Source organism: Ipomoea nil, unplaced genomic scaffold (genome assembly GCF_001879475.1).
Source record: "Ipomoea nil cultivar Tokyo-kokei standard unplaced genomic scaffold, Asagao_1.1 scaffold1237, whole genome shotgun sequence".
In the NCBI taxonomy this organism is placed as follows: domain Eukaryota; kingdom Viridiplantae; phylum Streptophyta; class Magnoliopsida; order Solanales; family Convolvulaceae; genus Ipomoea; species Ipomoea nil.
This window is the reverse complement of record NW_017617665.1, coordinates 1,833,596-1,856,569: the sequence shown is the minus strand read 5'-3', so window position 1 is coordinate 1,856,569 and position 22,974 is coordinate 1,833,596. Positions and strand designations below refer to the sequence as shown.

Here is a 22,974-nt window from a genome sequence, read left to right as displayed (position 1 = left end):
CCAAAATATTCCAATTACAATTTATAATCAAAACGCGATATTTAGAGTTTATTAAAATCACGAACTGGAATGGGCGGTTCATGTTCCAAACTGAAAAAATAAAATACATTTATTGTTGAATTTAAACTATTTTAAAATAAAAAATAAAATTTTAAAATAAAGACGGTTCAAAATCGCGAACGGGATCCGAAACCGTCGGTTCATGATCCAGTTTTTTTTTTTTAATTCTTAAATTTAATAAATTGAAATCCAAATATTGGGTTCTAGATCTGAATCATAACTGAAAACTTTTAATTCGATTGCTATAGTGTCTGGTTCAGTTCGAACCGAACCGTGGTAATCGCTACATATACGCAATAATTTGTTGGAGAAGTAAAATAAATAAAATGTTTACTTTAAGGGTAGAAATGTCAATTTAATATATTAGGAGAGAAAACCACCACTTTTAAAATAATTGAGGGGGCTAATGTGCTTACATAAATAATTGAGGGGGAAAAAGTGCTATAAGTATATAACATAGGGGGAAAAAGTGCCATTTTCCCTAAAATAAAAAACTTATAACGTAATACTTTTATCTTACATATTAATTTGAGAATTAACAGAAAATCCTTATAATAATAATAATAATAATAATAATAATAATAAATTTGTCAAAAGTTACTAACTTGGTGCAGTGCATAGCATAGTTAAAGAGGTTTTTTTTTTTTTTTTTTTTTTTTTTTTTTTTTTTAAAAGAAAAAAAAATTGGTACCACGACTATTGGATCATTTCTGCATTTGGTCCTCGATTATTACTTTTTCATATTTGGTCTCATAACTATTGGATCATTTCCACATTTAGTCCCCGACTATTACTCCGTAATTTTTTCACATTTGATCCCACGACTTTTAAAATCTTGTCACATTTAATCCTCCGACTTAATTTTCGGTCACCAGTAACCAAAGTGACTAATCTTGAAAGACAAAGTTGTCATTTTATGACATTTTTCAATTACAAAATTTGTTCACCAATGACCAAAAATTAGGCTAGATGACTAAATCACTAAATGTGACAAGATTTTAAAAGTCATGGGTCCAAATATGAAAAAGTTAATAGTCGGGGATTAAATGTGAAAATAATTCAATAATCGTGGCACCAAAAAACAAGAGAGCTTTCTTTTTTTGAATGCCACTAGCTCTATTACAATGTAGTATCTGTTTCTCAACCTATGCTAATAACGCTTCCACTGAGGCTCAAACTCACAATCTTCCACATGGAAGTCCAATCCGTGTACCATTAGACCACATAGTACTGGTTAAACAAGAGAGCTTAGACAATCATATAATAATATTAGTAATATTTGTTGATTTAAATGCTTTGGTTGATTGCCTATAGAGTCATTTAAAACCAAAAGAAATGTAGTTTTTGCTGGCTTTGTTTAAATTTCAGTCTTTCTTTTACTAGCCAGCAAAAGGCTCTCTCTTTTACTCTCATCTTTAGCAACTGCATTTTCTCATACAAACAAACACACAAAAAGAGAGAGTGATGGCTTATGTTGCCTTAACTTCTCTGATGGCCACACTTGAGATTCAGTTTCTGCAACCCATCCAAAGGCTGTCTCTTCATCATCATCATCATCAACCACCAATCAAATCTTTCTTCCAAAACCTTTCTTGTTTGCAAGAATTTCTAGACATATTCCAATTTCGTAGTGCACCCAGAGATTTGGAAACAAAAATCAGAGACTTTGCACTTGAGGCTGAAGACAACATTGAAACACAACTAAGCAACTTTCTTCTACTGTCCAAACACACAGTCCATCAAGAAGAAGCTTCCCAAATACTCTGTCGAACCTTGCAAGAAGCAGCACAAAACGCAGCAGAGTTGTTGAAGATTACCAATATAGAAAAAGATGGAGAAACAGAGAGAAAGATAACTTGTGATGCTTTAACTTCTCTCATAAGGGAGATTCGGGTTGACTTTGTGGTCCAGCCTGTGCTTCATGTTCCAGCATCACTGATCGAATCTCTCATAGAAAACATTTCTTCTTTGCGAGAATTTGTAGAGATATCAAATTTTCACGGTGCTGCAATCAAAGATTTGGCAACCGAAATCAGAGACTTTGCATTCAAAGCAAAAGAGGATATGGAAAAACAATCATGGGAAGTTCGTTATTCCAGATTCACAGATAAACATAAAAAACTTTCCAACAAGCTCCTCCAAACCTTGCAAGAAGTAGCGGAAAACACAGGAGAGCTATTGGATAGAATCAGCAACACAAGCAATGAAGCGGATGAGGCCAATGAAACACAACCACCTATTCCTTGGTTAAATCATAATGCATCCTCGAGGTGCTCTCCAAGGTTTGAGGACAGAATGGTTGGTCGTCAAAATGACGTTACTACAATAAAGGATCAACTCTTCAGTGGTTTTGGTGGTCTAAAAGTAATCCCGATTATTGGGATGCTGGGCATAGGAAAGACTACTTTAGCTCGAAGAATTTTTGAAGATCAACTAGTTCCACTGCATTTCGATGTAAAAATCTGGTTTACTATGCCCCAAAAATACAATAAGATCCAAATACTACGCGACCTCCTTCGGTCAATTGCACTAGCAGAGCAACATGAAATTAAAGAGGGAAGAACTCTAGTAGAGATGATGCAGGAATGCTTGATAGACAAGAGGTATCTAATTGTTTTAGATGACATATCGAGCACTCAGCATTGGGATGATATCAAACATGTTTTTCCTCGTTATGTGGAAGGCAGTCGCATATTGCTTACCACTCGGTTCAATGAAGTGGCTGATTATGTTTGCACATTCAAAGGTAATCATCATGTTATGAGTTTACTAGATCCAAATGAAAGTTGGGAACTATTCTGTAATATCTTTCCACTTGAAAGGTATAGGGCACCAAGATTTGAAAGCTTTAGGAGTCATCTGTCCAATGTTGTGGAGAAATGTGAAGGACTGCCACAGGTAATTGTTATAGCCGCTGAGCGTTTATCTGAATGCAAAAACAACATACAACATGAATTGAAAAAAATGGAAAAAGAAATTGAATTGTTGGGAATTCTAGATTATAGTGCACTCGCACTCATTTATAATCAGTTGCCAGAATATTTGAAAGTTTGCTTTTTATATCTTGGAATCTTCCCAAAGCGTAGTGAAATCGAAGTCAAAACGCTTCTTAGGTTATGGGTTGCAGAAGGATTTGTGAAACCATCAAGGAATAAGGAGTTAGAAAACATTGCTTATTGTTACTTAAAGGACCTCATTGATAGAAGTCTTGTGTTAATAAGTAGTCGGACTTTTGATGGCAAAATTAAGACTTGTAGGGTGCACAGTGTCATGCATAATATTTGTTTTCGAGAGGCTCAAAAAGAGGGAATATTATGTGCAGTAAATACTCAGCAACTCCCAAGGTGGTCATTAAATGCATTCGCAAATTCCTGTCGTTGGTTTAGTTTATGCAAACATAGTTTTGACTATTATGTGTTGTTTAGTTTAAACAACCCTCGCTCCATTTTCTTCTTTCAAGACAATTCTGAAATTTTGGTACCGTTCAAGCTGTTAAGAGTTTTGGCGTTCGTTCCATCTCCATTCCTCCAAAGAGTGCCAATGCAGTTAGGGGATTTAGTTTTTCTAAGATATTTATCTATAACACAATGGTTTGAAGGTCTCAACGATGTAGTGTCAACTAATCTGAATTTACAGACTCTTGTTGTTTGCGGAAGTGACAGTGAATCACAACTTGGAGTACCTACTCTCCATTTGCCATCAAAAGTTTGGGAGTCACCACAATTAAGGCATCTGGAACTTGGTGCTTTGTACACTGTTGATCCTCCCAGCGTGGTAAAGAAGAATTTGCAAACATTATCTTGGGTAGGTCCAACTCATTGCAGAAAGGAAATGTACTCCAATTTTCCAAACATAAAAAAACTAAAAATATTCTGTAAAGAAGACTTAGAGCCCAGTGACATTGGTGGATCTTCCAGCAAACACATCATTTTGGATAACTTGGACTATTTAGCACGACTTAAGAGTCTAACGATTTCAGTTTCTGTTGGCTGCATGGTAACATTTCCTGAACGGTGTGCGTTTCCTTCACAACTGAAGAAATTGAGTTTGAGTGGGACTAATCTTTCTCGGTGGGATTTAACTGTAGTTGGCTCATTGAAAAGTCTTGAGATGCTGAAGCTGGAAAATGCTTTCCATGAACAAGTGTGGAGAGTAGCTGAAGGAGGATTTTATGGATTAAAGTATTTGGTCCTTAAAGATAAAAAACTCAAGAGGTTGGAGGCCTACATAGATGCTTTCCCATGTCTCGAGCACCTAGTTCTAAGATGTTGTCATTATTTGGAAGACATTCCAAGCAGTTTTGGAGAAATTTTCTGCTTGAAGTCAATCGAGTTAGATAGGTGTAGCCGCCCATCCATTGTCACTTCTGCCAAGGATATTCAAGAGAAGCTAAATAAAAATTTTGGAAAAGCAAATTTTGAGGTTAGAAGCTCGATCTGGCTTGATCATTCTTTGTTATTAGATGTTGAACATTGCAAAATCTGTTGCTACTTAATTTTTTCTAACTTCATTTGTTTTCTTTATTTTGCATTACTTTATCATAGATCAAAATTGACGAATGAGGATATATAGTAGAATGTGTAGAAGATGTTGGGGTTGGCAAATTTGAAAAGACAAAAATTCTGAGGTTAGAAATTCATTCTTAATCTTCTTTTTTCGGTTTTATTAAAAAAATTTCTGATCTTTTTTTTTTTTTTTTTTTTTAAATACTCATGATTCTTTACAAGTAATATCTGTTTCTCTATTTAGCATTACTTGAGGTACAGAAGCTGGCCCAAAGGGAATTGTCACTTGTGGGAATTGAACGCCGGTTATCCCGAAATTCTCCCCACAAAGAAAGCTCATTTGCCCTTGAGTTACCCTGTTGGGTTGAGGCTGAATATGATGAATCAGGCAGCTGGGCACATAGTAGAGTCTGAAAAGGATGATGGGGTTGGCAACCTAAAAAATATCAAGCATGCCACTGCCTGATGCAAATTGATTTACAAGCTAGCTAGGCAAAGTATATTTCTGAAAACTGCTCTAATTCTCCATTTTTGGCGTCATACATTTAATTTCCTGCAATGCCACAAAGCATATATTAGATTTGACATTTTCTTCTTAATTGCAGGTTTTCAAGCTGAAAAACTCTGAACTAGAAGTGGTATGTTGTTAAGGTGATTGGTTTTCTTAACAAGATCAAGATCTAGCTAGCTGCTGTAAAACCTGGAAACCAAATGAACACAGTAGATTGTTTTAGCTGAGATTTCCATGTAAAAAGGGATGAAAGAAGAAAACTACCTGCCCTCCTTTAAGGCAATGGCATGACTAGAATTGTAGTTCTTTTTTTTTTTTTTTTTTTTAATATATAGTCAAGCACATAATTCGAAAATTTTATTATTATAGTCAAGAAATCAAGATGAGAACTAATGGAGGTTTTGTTTTTTTGGGCGATGAGAGGAACTCGTGAATCTGTAATCACTATTTGAGGGTAAGCATTAGGTAAATAGTGCTCTCTCTTAATAGCTTGCAAATCACACATGAGAGGTGTGAGGTAAACCACACTAGAATTACCCTGTGTAACACGCTTAACTGAGAGAATATTGCCAAAAATCAAACTTATAACCAATTCTATCATGACCTCATGGGACTCTAAGGAAATTGTAAAAAAGTTGTTAAGTCTTTTAGTTTATTTGAAATCTTTGATTGCCTTAATTGCAAGATCATTTGATTGGAAGCAAGGGAGGAGGCAGAATTGAATAGTGTTGGGGCCAACTACGGTTGAAGTACTAAATCAAATACATTAATATCCAGTTAACATATTTCAAAATAATCAATACATTATAGATTTAATAAAGTTTAGAATAAATCATTTACAATTGAATCTATATTAAATTATTTTGCAATATGTTTTTCATTATATTGCTTTGTACGTTGAAAGAATGAAAACATTAACAACATATTTTAAGATAAACAATAGAATATGAAACAAAAATTAACCAAACAAGTAGTTACAAATAAAAAGCAAAAATTAACTTGAAAAATATGCATAGATTTTATTAATGACAAATTATCTTGTTATAACATATATGTCACACACACACACACACATATATGGTTCTAGAGAGAGACACTAGTAGGTAGGTTAAATGGGGTTTAATTTGATTATCATCAATATTGGGAAGACATAATTTGAAATGGGAGAAAATTGAAGAAGTTGAGAAGATGAAGAAGTTTATAACTTAACTTGTAAGATTAATTTAAGTGAGAGGGGGCCAAATATTTGAAAGTAACAACAAAATTTTAAAATTATATATAATATTTTTTTAAAAAAATTAATACATAGATAGTATTAAAAAAAATTGGGGTGGGGGAGGGGGCCAAGGCCCCCCAAAGCTTACACTTTCCTCCGCCCCTGATTGGAAGAAGTTATTAAATGCATTTGTAAATTCGGGTCGTTGGTTTAGTGTATGCAAATTAAATATAGTATTGATTATTATGTGTTGTTTAGTTCAAGTAATCTGTGCTCTATTTTCTTCTTCCAAGAAAATTTTGAAATTTTTGTACTCTTCAAGCTGTTAAGAGTGACATTAGTTCCATCTCCATTCCTCCAAAGAGTGCAACTGATGCATTTATAGGTGATTTGATACTTTCCTATCAATTAAATTTTTAGAAAAATCGTATTGGATAACATTTAAGATAATCGACTTTGGGATGATATCCGAAGATGTTTTCCATACCGAAATTCTGAAAGTCGCATATTGTTTACTACTAGGCATTTCAATCTGAATTTCAAGGATAACTTCTTCTATAGGTATAACTATATCCAAAATGATTTTGCTAGATCCAAATGAAAGTTGAATTGGGATCTATTTTGCAATATCCTTTCTCTTAATGAGCTTCGTATGTCACCTTAATTTGATAAAATCAGGAGGCATATTGTAAAGATATGTGATGGACTACCATTGTTAATTATGTAAATGCAACGACATATTAAAGGAGTGGGAGAAGACTAAAAAAGAAATAAAGTTATTGAGAATTTTGGATCATAGTGCTCTCATCTTCAATTACAATCAACTGTCACAAGATTTAAAAGTGTGCTTTCTATATCATGGAATCTTTCTAAAATGAACAAAAGTCCTAGTTAAAAAGCTTATTGGGCTATGGATTGCTGAGGGATTTTTAAGCCATTGGAGCTTAGAAAGTTAGAAAATCAATGTTATGCATATTTACAAGAGATTAGTGTCAGATCGAAGTCTTGTCCTACTATGCAAGTCAAGTTCTAAAGGAAAAATTAATAGTTGTAGGATGCATAGTGCCTTGCATAGTTTTTGTATTGGAGAAGCTCAAAGAGATGGTATTTTCTATGCAGTAAATAGTCTACAACATTCATAATTGCCATTAAGTGAGATTGCAAAATCGAGTCGTTGGTTAAGTTTATGTAAGCATAGTTTTGACTATTATGTGTTGTTTACTTGTTTAGTACTAACAACCCCCACTCCCTTCTCTTCTTTAATGATGATCAACTTTTGTTCCTCTCAAGCTCCTAAGAGTTTTGACCTTTGTTCCACCTCCATTCCTCCAAAGAGCGTCAATGCATTTAGGTGATTTAATGTTTGTGATAATAGCTCTGTAATTAAACAATCCAAAAATTCAGTTTTTCACGGGAGAACCAAACACATTCATGTCAGGGTCCATTTCTTGCGAGAACTAGTGGAAGATGGTGAACTTACATTAGTCCACTGCAAGTCATAAGACCAAGCAGCAAATCTCTTCACGAAGCCTCTCAATGCAGCATCATTCCTCAAGTTAAGGAGCAAGATATGAGTCCAAGGAAGCTCTTCTCTAAACTGAAATCAATTCAGTTTAAGGAAGAGAATGTTACGAAAATTAATTTAATAAAGTTAGCATAATTATTGTAATAATTCAGATTATTAGTCAGTCAAGTTTGTTAGGTATATTTGCTACTCTTCTGCATTTAGTTAATCATAGCATTATTTTCCGTTCGTCTATATGCTTCTTCTTTCAATTTAAAGAGCCTTTTCCTTCTTCAGTATTCCTGATTTTCTATCTACATATGATATATCTATCATGAACTCATAAATAAAGATATATAGTAAATACCTGAACCTGAGCTATCCATATATATATAAAGCCTTCAGAATGCAACATTGACAAAACCATATATATACACCGAATGCTGCTGCATCTTTGTATTATGTCCAACAACAGAACACAGAATGGGCTCCTGCAAATGAGAAACCATTTGGGTGTCAAACAAGAAGAAATATATGTTTGGATTGAAGATTAGTTAATGAAGTCAGGAGAAACCAGCAATTCGATCTTGCCATTTAAGCATCTCATCATCATCACCAAAATTGAATATATATGTAATTGACTCCATGTATGCATGCATATTATATATATGGAATTAATCTGATGAACTTCAATTCGTGTAGTTTGGTCAACTATATGGATCAGTGTTGCAAAAATCGCGCCTAATCGGTGCCTAGGCGCTCTAGGCGGCCTAGGCGGTCTCCAGGCGCCTAGCGATTTTTTCAACATTGATATGGATTCCATTTCAACACCATACTTTGAGTAATATATAGCAGCTTCGAAGTTGCTCTTATCTCATGTTGCTCTTCTCAAATCTGAATCTGCTTGGAAGAGCCAGTTTTGGGGTTGCGCCTCTTTAACAGATTTCTGAATCTCGTTTTCTTTAATTTGTGGATATAAGACTTCAATTTCCCAACTCCAATTTCTTCCTCTATCATCTGCCCCTGCTGATGATTCACCCTCCTCCATTTTTATCTATGAAAACAATAACAGATTTTGCACACAAGTTCAGCGCATCTAAGAAACAACAAAATAGAAAATTAAGAATGAATGAATAAGGCAGAGCTTCCTTCTAACCTCAAAATTTTCTTTTCCAAAATTCTTCTTTAGCTTCTCTTGAATAATCCTAGCAGAAGCAACAATGGAAGGGCGGTGGCTAAACCTATCCATTTTGATTGACTTGAAGCAGAAAATTTCTCCAAAACAGCTAGGGATCTCTTCCAAACACTCACAACATCTTAGGACTAGGTGATCAAGACATGGGAAAGAATCTGTGTAAGCCTCCAACCTTTTGAGCTTTTTATCTTTAAGGACCAACAATCTTAATCTATAGAATCCTCCTTCAGCTACTTCCCATACTCTTTTATGGAACACATTTTCCAGCTTTAGTACCTCAAGCCATTGCAACCTCCCAATTACTAGAAAATCCCACCCAGAAAGATGAGTACCACTCAACTTCAACTTCTTCAGTTGTGAAGGAAAAATAATACACCTTTCAGGAAAGGTTACAATGCACCCAACCGAAACTGAAACTGTTAAACTCTGTAGCCGTTCTAAATGGCCCAACTTATCCACAATGAAGCAATTGCTGGAACATCCACTAATCTTGCTGGCCTCTAAGTCTACTTTATAGAAAATTTTTAGTATTTCTATATTTGGAAAATTGGAATACAGTCTGTTTTTGCAATGACTTGGATCCACATCCACCCAAGATAATGTTAGCAAATTCTCTTTTACCATGCTTGGAGGATTGACAGCATAGCAAGTGCCAAGTTCAAGATGTTTTAATTGTGGTGACTCCCAAATTGTTGGTGGCAAATGGAGAATAGGTTGTGATTCACTGTCACTTCCAGAAATAACAAGTGTCTGCAAATTCACATTAGTTGACACAGCATCACTGAGACCCTCAAACCATTGTGTTACTGATAAATATCTTAAAAATATCAAATCCCCTAATTGCATTGGCAGTCTTTGGAGGAATGAAGATTGAACAAATGCCAAAACTCTTAACAGCTTCAAGGATACAAAAATTTCACTGTTTTCTTGAAAGAAGGAAATGAAGCGAGGGTTGTTTGAACTAAACAACACATAATAGTCAAACCTATGGTTGCATAAACTTAACCAACGACATGAATTTGCAAAAGCATTTAATGACCACGTTGGAAGTTTCCGAGTATTTACTGCACATAAAATTCCCTCTTTCTGAGCCTCTCTGAAACAGATGTTATGCATGACATTGTGCACCCTGCAAGTCTTAATTTGGCCATCAAAAGTCTGTTTGCTTATTAACACAAGAGTGGTACCAATGAGGTCCTTTAAGTAACAATAAGCAACCCTTTCTAACTCCATATTCTTCCATGGCTTCACAATTCCTTCAGCAATCCATAACCTAAGAAGTATTTTAACTTGGATCTCACTACGCTTTGGAAAGACTCCAAGATATAGAAAACAACCTTTCAAATATTCTGGCAACTGATTGTACATGAGAGTGAGTGCACTATAATCTAGAATTCCCAACAATTCTATTTCCTTTTCAATCTTTTTCAATTCATGTTGTATGTTGTTTTTGCATTCAGATAAGCGCTTCACAACTACAACAATTAACAGTGGCAATCCTTCACATATTTCCACAACATGGAACAAGTGACTCCTGAATTTTCCAAAACTTGGTGCACTATACCTTTGAAGAGGAAAGATAGTACAGAATAGATCCCGACTTTCATTTTGATCTAGTAAACTCATAACATGACGATATGCACCTTTGTTTGGGCAAGCATAGTCAACCACTCCATAGAATCTAGTGCTCAGCAATATGCAACTTCCACTCACTGCAGAATTGCAAAATAATTCTTTTAATCCAACCCAATGTTGAGCGCTCCATATGTCATCCAAAACAATTAGATACCGCTTTTCCTTCAGGCATTCACGAACCTGCTCCCGAAGAGGGTCTTCCTTTATAATTTCATTATTTGGTGAAATTGACTGGCGCGTAGCACTTTGGTCTCATTGTAATTTTGAGTCACTGTAACCCATCCTCGTACCTGGAAATGCAATGCAACCTCTTGATCTTCCAAGATTTTTCTTGCTAAAGTAGTCTTCCCTATGCCTGGCATCCCAATAATTGGGATTACTTTTACATCTTTAAAGCTACTGAAGAGTTGATTCTTTATGATACTAACATCATTTTGACGACCCACCATTTTTCCGCCCTCCTCAAGCTCTGGATAGCACACAGACTGAGTATCATTGGCCTCAGCAGCTTCATTGCTTCTACTTGTGTTGTGAATAGTGCTCAACAGCTGTGCTGCGTTTTCTCTTACTTGATGCAAGGTTTGAAAGAGTTGTTCTGAAGCTTCTTTTGCCAGGCAGTGCTCCTCTTTGACTACACAAAAGTTTCTAAATTGTTGTTCGAGGTCTTCTTTAGCTTTGAGTACAAAGTCTGTGATTTCAGCTGCACCAAAATTGGATTTCTGTAGAAACATTTGCAAATCGACGAGCGTATCTTCGAGAGATCCTAGTGTTGTTTTTACGTCGTCAGACACCCTTATGTTGGGTTGCAAAGACATAAATCCTGTCATGAGATTAGTTAAATCATCACAACATTCATAAGTCTTCAGTCTCTCCTCCAGCTTTACTATCTTTTCTTCCACTTGTTTCAAGGTTTGACACAGTTCCGAGGATGCTTCTTCTTCATCCACTGTGTCTTTGGCCAGAACAAAACTGCTCAAGTGTATCTTGATCTCATCTTCAGCTAAATCTCCTATTTTGGTTTCGAAATATTTGATTGTAGCAGGAGCACGAATATGAGAAAATAATTGTCGCAAAGAAGAAAGACTTTCAATGAGAGATTTGAATAGGGTTTGAATTTCATCATAACCCACCCTCCTCTCGTTGGATTGTATAGACTTCATATGATGATCTACTATTCTCTTGAGATAAGTTAAATCATCATTATGTCTCTTGTTATACTCTTTTCCGCAGTTGATAATCTCCACCACATCTTCAGTCTTTTCTTGTGCTTGTTGCAAGATTTGATAGCGCTGCAGGGAAGCTGCTTCTTGATGCACTGCGTCGTCTTTGGCTTTGGCCACAACAAAGTTGCTTAGCTGTATTTCGATGTCATCTTCAACTTTGAGTGCAAAGTCTCTTATTAGGCTTCCAAAATATTTGATTGCAGCACCACCGGCACTGGATTTATATTCCAGAAAGGCCTGCAAAGAAGAAAGGTTTTCATAGAAAGATTTGATGATGGGTGCTTGATCATCATGAAGATGAAGAGGAACTCTTGGGATGGGTTGAAGAAACTGAAGCTCAATTGTTGTCTTTAGAGAAGTTAAAGCAACATAAGCCATCTCAATCTCACTCTTTTTCTGTGATTTCTTCAATGGGAAATTAAAATGCAATTGCAAGTTTGAGCTAGGTAGGTAGGTACATGCAAGAGTGAGTTATGAGAACTAAGCAGCAGTTTGAGGGTGGATTGTGATAATAGCAAAAGACAAAGGCCTTAGCTTTTGAGTGAAAATTTCAAGAAAGCCGGCTGCACTGGCTGCCAGGAATTGAAGGTGAATTTGGAGTTTCATCTCTCGAGAACATCGATCACAGGCCAACCAATCGCACATGCAGGTTTTTTTCTTTCTTTTAAGTGACACCGAAGCCTGCAACTATAATTTAAAAATGTAAACTGGATAAATCTCATCTTGTGACCTTTACTGACAAAGGACCATAAAGATGACTAACCTAGCAAATTGTTCATAGCTGATCGGTTCAAACCAAAAAAAAAAAAAAAAAAAAAAATCCATAGGCCACTATGGGAGTTGAACTTAAAATCTTGTGATTATAAGCTGACAATATGACCAACTTGGTTAGAGTTGTCCACAGATGGGAATTTTTAATTCGCTTCAAGAAATGCATACTTTGTACAATTTATTTAACTTTTTTTTTTTTTAAATTAACACGGCTGGAAATCAAGGAGTTTCCGACCCCTGAAACTGATATTAAATCAAGTCGGAAGCTCTTGTTTTGACAACTTTTGATATCCGAAAAAATCTTTGTTACCCTTTTTTTAAGTGATCGAAAATATTTCTAGCAGTGTAATATGGGTAATGATTTTTAATTATTCATTAAAAATTCAATATTGCTATATATATATATATATATATATATATATATATATATATATATATATATATATTTTGCTCATATCATAAGTTTGTCAACTAGTTAACTAGACTACTCAGGATAGTTCAGTAATTGGTTCTCATGTAAAAGATTACACACAAGATTAATTACATTTGTGTCAAGTAAGACATTATAGTTGTTATATCTTAGATCACGATTCATCTTGCAAGATGAACTCAAGTCATATCGTATATATGTATTTTGTTAGTTTAAAAGTTTGAAACACAATTAACATCAACGTTTTGATTTTAAGGCATTCATACCAATTGATATAGTGTCTAAAACTTATTACTCTTAGTGGAAAATAATTATAAATTAAAATAAATTATAAGATTTTAAATAAGTTTTGCAAAAGAGAATGGATATATATTTTTATGGAAGGCATACATTTATGGAAGATAATGAACTCGATCAAAGTGCACTTATTTATATTGCCCTGCCCTCTTCAACAGATTGAATTGGAAAAAGGTAACAATACGACTTGTACGTTACTGAATTCAAGAAAAACATAAAACAATAAATATAAGAGAGAACATATATGCTTATTAGATGTGTGAAAACACTAAAAGTAAAATTTTCATCTTCAATATTTCCACTCAAATTAATATAAATATTAATTAATTGGTAAAAAATTTTAATAAAGTTTAATTGATAATAAAATTTTATATGAAATTTAACTAATATCTAATAAATTTTTATCACAAATTAAAGTTAATATGTACTTAAAAATGGAAAATGATTATCACATTCTGAGAATAATTAAACCATTATAATTGTGAGAATAATGGAAACAAATTCTGCGTAATAATTGAGAAAATCCATTTCAAATAATAATAATAATAATAATAATAATAATAATAATAATGTTGGAATAATAATAATAATAATAATAATAATAATAATAATAATAATAATAATAATAATAATAATAATAATAATAATAATAATAATAATAATAATAATAATAATGTAAAATATTTTTATAAATTTGATATTTATATTTTACGTAATAATAATAATTAACATACAACTCAAACATATAATGTATATATATTATTATTAATGAAGAAGATAAGAAAATATATGGTGGATGCATGTGCATGGTAACAATAGTGGAAAAGATAACGGAAGTTATAACGGTCAAATATGCCATCGAACTGCACACAATAATGCAATTAGGCCACTGAACCTTAAAAAAAAAAAAAACAACAATTAGATCCCTAATTATGGCCGGGTCTCCATGCCGTCTCCGACCATGCAAAACGTGTTACTAACCTGCAAAACCTGTAAATTGGCCTAATTGCATGAAATTGGTTAGTTTAGGGACCCAATTGTTATTTTTTTTAGGTTCAGTGGCCTAATTTCATTATTGTGTGCAGTTCGATGGCCTATTTGACCCTTATTCCATTAAAATTCTATCATTTTGCTTTTCTTTGGTGATTTTTAAAATTTTATTTTAGGTACACTTAAAAGGTTGAAGGTCAAGGGGTCGTTTACCAAAATGAAAAAATAGAAAATTTTCTGGAAAAACAGAAAATTGGAGAAATGAAAAAAATAGAAAACGGAAAACTTGTTTACTAAATTTACTCTTCCAAATCTATATTCCATCTCCATTCTCCACATTCCTTAGGGGGGCGGTTAGTTCACGGAATCTTGGATTACCCTAGGTAATAGGATTATCTCCACGAAGATAGTTTGGTTTGGATTGTGGAATATAATATTATCTTGTTTGGTTAAGGGTTATATATTAGGTTATATGACTATAATGCCTTCAATAATATATATATATATATATATATATATATATATATATATATATATATATATATATATATATATATATATATATATATATATATATATATGAATTGGTAATTTGATTGCATAATCCCTTGTTTTATCATTTAGATATGGTTTGTATTTGTTTTGAATGTTTTACGGTGTTTGATAGTGTTTTGGAACCTTTATAGGTCAAGTGCAAAAGCAAGGGAAGTTCTAGGACAAGCTTGGAGCCAAAATGGACCGAAGGACGCTGATCAGCAAGTTTCGACGCGTCGAGAAGTTACAACATGCATGCGGGAAATCGACGTCCGATTCGACGCGTCGAACTTTTCCAGAATGGTCCGGAAGATTAAGCATCAAGGCTCGATGCGTCGAGAACTGCGGATCTGCTGGACTGGTTCGTGGGCGGTTTTGCGCGGAAATTTCCTATTTCCTCTGGGATTGGTACCTGTTATAAAATCTCACCTTCCTCAACCCTAATATTCGTTCAGAGTTCTTTGGAGACAAGAAGGGGGAGAAATCAAGAGCAACAAGTTGTCTTGGGAAGCAAGAAGAAAGCTAGGAAGATTTGGAAAAATCGTTTGGTTCATTCTTGTACTTTCTTTGATAATTGTAATCTCTTTATTATATTTTGCTATGTATAATTTAGCCATACTTGGCTAAATTCCATTAGAGATTTTTGGATAAAAAGTATTTATGAACCTATGTGCCTAAGCTCTCAGATTCTTTAATATATTATTATTTGTGTTTCAAACTTGTGTTGCATATTGTGTTATTATTGTTGTTGCTAGTAATTTAGGGTCCAAATTTTTTGTTTCATAGCTTTATTTATGTCATAACGGGACTTAGACATAATTGAGAGCACACACAATTGCACTTAACTGTTGCACCTTGAGAGATGGCATATATGTTAGGGAACTTAATTTTTGATTATTGCACATCGGGAGATGGTAATAGTTTGGAATTTATTATGAATGTTTGTTCTTATATTATTAGGTGTTTATATCACGAGAGTGAATATTCACTAGGGTTAGAGATTGTGGGAGTAACTCTATACCATCTTTGCATTATCACTTTTGTTTAAACTCAGTTTTAGTATTGTTTATAAGATTGGCACTAGGGGATTAAACACTTGAATCCTAGGAATCTCATTCTCTCTCTATTGTTATACTTGCAAAGCGTTTATCAAGATGCAGCAGCAACATACAACATGAATTGAAAAAGATTGAAAAACAAATAAAATACTTCGGGAATTCTAGATTATTGTGCACTCACTCTCATTTACAATCAATTGCCAGAACATTTGAAAGTTTGCTTTCTTTATCTTGGTGTGTTTCCAAAACGCAGTGAAATCTGAGTTAAAACACTTCTTTGGTTATGGATTGCAGAAGGATTTGTGAAGCCATCAAAGAAAGAGGAGTTAGAAAAGATTGCTTATTGTTACTTAAAAGGGCCTCATTAACAGAAGTGTTGTGTTAATAAGCCGTCGGACTTTTAATGGCAAAATTAAGACTTGTAGGGTGCACAGTGTCATGTATAATATATGTTTTAGAGAGGCTCAAAAAGAGGGAATATTATGTGCAGTAAATACTCAGCAAATCCCAAGGTGGTCATTAAATGCATTCACAAATTCCTGTTGTTGGACATAGTTTTAAGTTTTGACTATTATGTGTTGTTTAGTTTAAACAACCCTTGCTTTGTTTTCTTTTTTCAAGACAATTCTGAAATTTTGGTACTGTTCAAGCTATTAAGAGTTTTGGCATTTGTTCCATCTCCATTCCTCCAAAGAGTGCCAATGCATTTAAGGGATTTAGTTTTTCTGAGATATTTATCTATATATAACACAATGGTTTGAAGGTCTCAACAATGTAGTGTCAACTAATCTGAATTTGCAGACTCTTGTTGTTTGCGGAAGTGACGGTGAATCACAACTTGGAGTACCTACTCTCCATTTACCACCAACAATTTGGGAGTCACCACAATTAAGGCATCTTGAACTTGGTGCTTTGTATACTGATGATCCTCCCAATGTGGTAAAGAAGAATTTGCAAACATTGTCTTGGCCGGGTAGGTCCAACTCATTGCAGAAAGGAAGTGTATTCCAATTTTCCAAACGTAAAAAAACTAAAGATATTCTGTAATGAAGACTTAAAGCCTAGTCACATTGATGGATCTTCCAGCAAACACATCATTTTGGATAACTTGGATTATTTAGGAGTTTAACGATTTCAGTTTATGTTGGCTGCATTGTAACATTTCCTGAACGGTGTGCCGTGTGCGTTTCCTTCACAACTGAAGAAATTGAGTTTGAGTGGGACTAATATTTCTAGGTGGGATTTAACTATAATTGGGTCATTGGAACGTCTTGAGGTGCTCAAACTGGAAAATGCTTTCCATGAAGAAGTGTGGAGAGTAACTGTGCACTGATTTCGTCTTCTAGGCAAGTTTTCACCCTCAAAACCTTTGAATTAGAGTTTGTGGTCTTCATCAAAGTTTTAGCCCTTGACGTTAGCTTTCCAATAATATAAAAATTACTTTATTTGGACACTCTTAGACCGAGATATGGTCAAAATACGGAGACAGGGCCAATCTGGGCGAGAAATGCCACCTTAATATCTTTTGCTTTGCCTTTGCATTGAATTGCCTATATCATCAAGACCATTAAAACACAAATATTTGGCACATGAAAGAGTGTTGTTCAATCTTCTTTTCTTCATTTTGCCTCACAAAAATATCCTCATGCTATGATGACTTGAAATCTTGATCAAATAGCTCAATGTTTGGCTCAAAACATCATTTTCTTGTCAAGTCACCTAAGCACAAACAATCATTCCATAAGTTACCAAATTGACTCCATAATATAATGATTAATCAGTAAAAATACCAAAATGTGCAAGATAAAGCATTAGTTTTAGACATTCATCAGATTTTATGGATTAAAGTTGTTGCTCCTTGAAGCTAAAAAACTCAGGAGGTTGGAGGCTTGCCGAAATGCTTTCCCATTTCTTAAGCACCTAGTTCTCAGATGTTGTCATTATTTGGAAGAGATTCCTAGCAGTTTTGGAGAAAATTACTTCTTGGAGTCGATTGAGTTGGATAGTTGTTGCTGTCCTTCCATTGTCGCTTTTGCCAAGAATATTCAAGAAAATAGTATTCAATAGCAAATTTTGAGGTTAGAAGCTCTAGTTTGTTCATTCTTTTTTTATTAGATGCTCAGCTTCACAAAATCTGTTACTAATTAATTTATTTTGTAACCTTATTTGTTTCCTCTATTTTGCATTACTTGATCATAGATCAAAATCCATGGGCCTAAATATGATGAATCGGGGTATATAGTCGAGTGTGGAGAAGATGTTGGGGTCGACAATTTTGAAAAGGCAAATTCTGTGAAAAAGCACGTGAGTCTTGAATGCAAGATTTAGCTTAAGAAATTAATTTTATTTCAATTATAAAACTGGACTAGATGCAACCTCATTCCAGATATAATAAAGAACATAAAATAGATAGCAGTAAAAGAAAGCATGCACCAGAAAATGTTCATGCAGTTCGGAGCCTCACTCCTACGTCTGCGGGGCCACTCACATCAACCCAAATCTACTATGATAAAAAGGAGTACAAGAGGAGAGTTAATTACACACTAAAGTATAACCTATAACTACTCCAGAGCCTACTCTAGTGGTTACGATGTGCAGGCGATCTTTTCATAGCTTCACGAACTAATTAATGACCTTTCTTCACACTCAGCAATACAGAATATATTCAGAGTAATTACCCAAGGAATTTCATAGTGAAATCATGTGAAAGAGTGCGTGTAAAATGCTAACCAAAGTAGCATTTTATATAGGTAGATTAAGGATCTTTCGATCCACAAAACAAGCACTCTTTCTTTCCTTGATTTAGGCTGCTCTAATTGATGTAGATCTCCATCATTATAGGGTCTTGACTGAATAAAAGACTTAAAAAGCTTCATACCTCCTGGATTACTTTCATACGCTGATCCAGTCAACTACTCCAGACAGTATGACTAATCCAGCAACTAATCCAGAACTATTTTGACAACTAATCTAGGCTAATATTAAAAGGGTTAAATGTGCAACATTTTTACACTTACAATCTCCCCCTTTGGCTATTAGTTGACAAAATTACCAAACGGATCTCAACGACTTATAAAAACAAAACAGACGCTAGATGAGTAAAAAGATACAATCAAGGTGGATTAGTCACTAGTCAGGAGTAGCTAGACACATACCCTTCTTAGACTTAACCAATGATGTGCCAGAGAATGCAAACACATTTTGAGCAAATAAGCACATTAAAACACATATATATCACATAGGAAAACAACTTAACATTTATCATAGAGTCAAGGCAAAAACAAAGCAAAAAGATAGCACGTTATCACATTGCTAACCACATAACCTTATCAGATAGCACATTATTCACTGGCACTCATGGTAAGTTCACAAAAACACACCCCCCTTACTACGTGCACTCCCCCTTTTTGTCAAACTAATGGACAAAGAGCAGCATCAGGACTGGGTGGAGGAGGAGGAGGTCTCCAAGGCTTCATCTTCACCAGCAGGAGCAGCAGAAGGGACATTCTCAAGAGAGGCAATGTGACGATTGGCGCGGAGCAGCTGAGCCTCGGCAGTAGAGATGGAGGATTGAAGGGCAAGAGAGGCATCCTTCATGGTAGCAATGTGCGAAGAGAGAAAGGTGACTTGCTGTCTAAGTACAGCCAGTGTTGAAGCAGATTCAGTAGTAAAAGCAGTCGATGTAGAGTCGATGCCTGTCGTTGGTGGATCATCTGGAGCAGGAGCAGGTGGAATTGATGAGAGAGTGGCCCGATCATCATAGTGCGACCTTTGGAAGATGCGAGATTCCATAGATGTCTTGTGAGTGATATGGCAGAGCTCTTCGTTGGAATAGAGTTGTAGACCTTGTTGTTGTAGAATCCCGGTGATCAGACATGGAAACGAGAGATGAATCTTGGCTTCCTTCTTCTTAGCAAAGCTCATAATGTGATGATAAATAAGATGACCAATATCAATGGGCAGTTGATGCCTGACTTTGTATAACAGAGAAGCCATTTTCTTGGTGACGGTATGCACAGAAACTTTTGGAATCCAGTTGCTTGATGCTAAACGGAACAGAACAGAGTAAACAACGGTAAGAACATTCGAAGGAAGACTATCTTTCGGCCATACAGTAACCTCATTGTGAGTAAGATGCGATGCAAGAAAGTCCCCAACAGGCTCAAATAGATCATCAAAGCATCACGCTAAAAATAAGCATTAATAATAGAGGGACTTAAATCATACCAAACATCCCTCAAGAAAACCTGATGATAGTGTGGAGAAGCCGGTAGGAGAGAATCAGATTGGAGATTTGCATAGAATTCCGGAATTAGCCAAGCAGAGTAGGCACCCACATTCTGAATAGTCTGAAGAAGATTTTGAGCACGAAGAAGAGGAATGATGTTGCACGTGCGGATGAGATACTCAATACTGAAATTCTTCTCAACAAGGATGTCACGATTTGAATGTTGTTGCCACAGTGATTCCAGAGCAGGAGAAAGTAGAATAGGCCTGAACATTGTCTCCTTGGATACCTTAGAGGTCTTGGACTTAGACGAAGCTGCTGGCTTTGGGGCAGGAGCAGAGGCTGGAGGAGGAGCTGGAGCAGACATGCCAGTCCTCGATCTAGTACGCAAAGCAAGGCCAGGCAGACGATGTTCAGAACGTTTACTCGGGCGAGTTTCGAACACAAATTCAACATCTTCAGTTAGATTTAATTTTCTCTTAGCCGCTGGAGCTGGGACAGGCACAACTGGAGTTTCATCTGGATCAGTAATCTTGGCCTTCCCTTTGGCCTTAGAGGATGCAAACGGCACATTGATCACCGGGACAGCTTTTTGTGCACAGGCAGTGTTGGGTATATTTGTAATGATATCAGACATAATGGCTGCTTGAACGGAGGGATCCTCAGGCTCAGATACTATGTCGTGAATAGAAACCCCAGCATCCTCTGGAACAGAGCCTATAGCAGAGGCAGGATCAGCAGCTGGACCAGTGACTGGAGCAGCGACTGGAGTAGAAGCTGTAGCAGAGGCTGGATCTTGCGAGTGCTCAATCATTTTGGGGACGGCCTCGTCTGAGCGTTGTGGTAGGGAACCTGTGAAAGCAATAGTAGACAGAGGCACAAGAGACAAACCGGCAGAGGGATCCTAAAGACAAAAGCATAGCAACAACAAAAAGCAAACCAAACACAACCAAGGCGATAAAAGCAAATTAGAACACAAGGATGTGATGCATGCCTAGGAAAAAGCAACAAGTTATTGCTTCCTAAGAGGATAAAGAAATCAAACCGTAGATTGAGCCAGTAGCTGTCGAGCCCGAAGCTCTGCCTGAAGATCCTCTTCGTCGAACACTTCATCAAGTGGCCATGGATCATCTGTGATGCCCGAAGCTCTAGCAAAGATCTCTTTTGAGTCTCTCACTGATAATTCCTCCATTAGAGATGGGCGTCGAAGCAGCGTCGCAAGCACACGGCGTGAGGAGAGATCCGAAATCGGAGCTGTGCCCCGAAGGATTTGGCGATAAAGATCCAATCGCTCATCTTCAGTAAGGTAAAAAAGGAAAGGATTGAGATCAGAATTGCCAGCCATGTGAGAGAGGGGAGATTTTACGGAAGATTTTGTCTAGGATTCAAAAAAGAGAAGGGAAATTTGAGAAGGATTTAAGGAAGGAGGGAGAGATTTTAGGGATTTTAGTCTAAAAAATGGGGAAGAAGACCGGGGTGTATAACAGCCAGGAGAGAGAAAAAATTAATAAAAAAATTGAGACATTTAGTGCGGTCTAAAGGCTGATTATACGGTCTGGAGAACTGACTGGAGCAGATAGCGGATATGGAGGACTTTCTGGAGTAAATCTGAAAAGAAAAAAAAAACAAACACAAAACAAAGAAACAAAGAACTTTTATTGTTAAAAAAAACACTTAGACGGAAAACCTGCACACTCCAAGAGCAGCCCGGAGTAACTCAAATCTTGTGTTATCGAGAGGTTTTGTAAAAAGGTCAGCTAGATTTTTCTCCGTTGAAATGTACTCCAGGTTGATCTCCTTGTCTTCTACCAATTCTCTTATGAACTGATGCCGTATTTCAATGTGTTTAGTACGGGAGTGCTGAACTGGGTTCTTGGAGATGTTGATAGCACTGGTATTGTCGCAAAGAGGGTCATGCACTCTTGATGTAGACCATAGTCTAGAAGCATTTGTCTCATCCATAGGAGCTGCGTACAGCAGCTACCAGCTGCTATATATTCAGCTTCAGCTGTGCTGAGAGATATAGAATTTTGTTTCTTACTTAGCCGGGCAACTAAGTTTTTACCAAAGAAGAAACAACCACCAGAGGTGCTTTTGCGATCATCTGCATTTCCAGCCCAGTCGGCATCGATGTATCCTACAAGATTCAAGTTAGCTTCATTTGAAAACCAAATGCCATAATTGAGAGTACCTTTGACATATTTAATTATTCTTTTTACGACTTTGAGATGTGATTCTTTAGGGGCAGCTTGAAATCTGGCACATATTCCAACACTCAACATAATTTCTGGACGACTTGCTGTTAGGTGTAGTAGACTTCCGATCATGCTCCTGTATAGAGTAGGATCAATTGGCTTTCTTGATTCATCTTTGCTTAATTTTGTAGTTGTAGATATTGGCTTTCATGCTTCTTTAGCTGACTCAAGTCCGAACTTCGTTAGAAGTCCTTTTGCATATTTCTCTTGAGATATAAATATACCTTCATTGGTCTGTTGAACCTGTAGTCCTAGAAAATAGGTTAGTTCACCGATCATACTCATTTTGAATTCCTGTTGCATGACCTGAACTAGTTGATCTGTAGCACCTGTTTGAGTGGAACCGAAGATAATATCGTCAACATAAACCTGAGCAATTGTAATATGTTTACCTGAACTTTTGATAAATAAGGTTTTGTTGACTCCCCCTCGGTTGTAGCCATGCTGGAGAAGATACTGAGATAGTCTTTCATACCAGGCCCTTGGAGCTTGTTTTAGACCATATAGAGCCTTGTCCAGTTTGTAAACATGGTCAGGATGATGAGGGTCTTCGAAGCCTTTA

At 35.8% G+C, this 22,974-nt stretch overlaps 1 protein-coding gene across 1 annotated transcript; it reads left to right on the top strand.

The window, feature by feature from the left end:
* Positions 1 to 2,336: 2,336 nt before the first annotated feature.
* LOC109184000 (disease resistance RPP13-like protein 4) lies at positions 2,337 to 3,350 on the top strand. The gene is made up of 2 exons (XM_019334033.1): positions 2,337 to 2,958; positions 3,174 to 3,350. The coding sequence occupies exons 1-2, from the start codon at positions 2,356 to 2,358 to the stop codon at positions 3,213 to 3,215; spliced, it is 645 nt and encodes a 214-aa protein (XP_019189578.1). The 5' UTR covers positions 2,337 to 2,355; the 3' UTR covers positions 3,216 to 3,350.
* The last annotated feature ends 19,624 nt before the right edge of the window (positions 3,351 to 22,974 follow it).

Excerpts from the sequence above, each read along its gene's own strand:
- LOC109184000 (XM_019334033.1), top strand. The coding sequence starts at position 2,356 with ATGGTTGGTCGTCAAAATGACGTTACTACAATAAAGGATCAACTCTTC. Across the intron at positions 2,959-3,173 it reads AATGTGAAGGACTGCCACAG|GTTATGGGTTGCAGAAGGAT; the intron begins GTAATTGTTATA and ends AACGCTTCTTAG.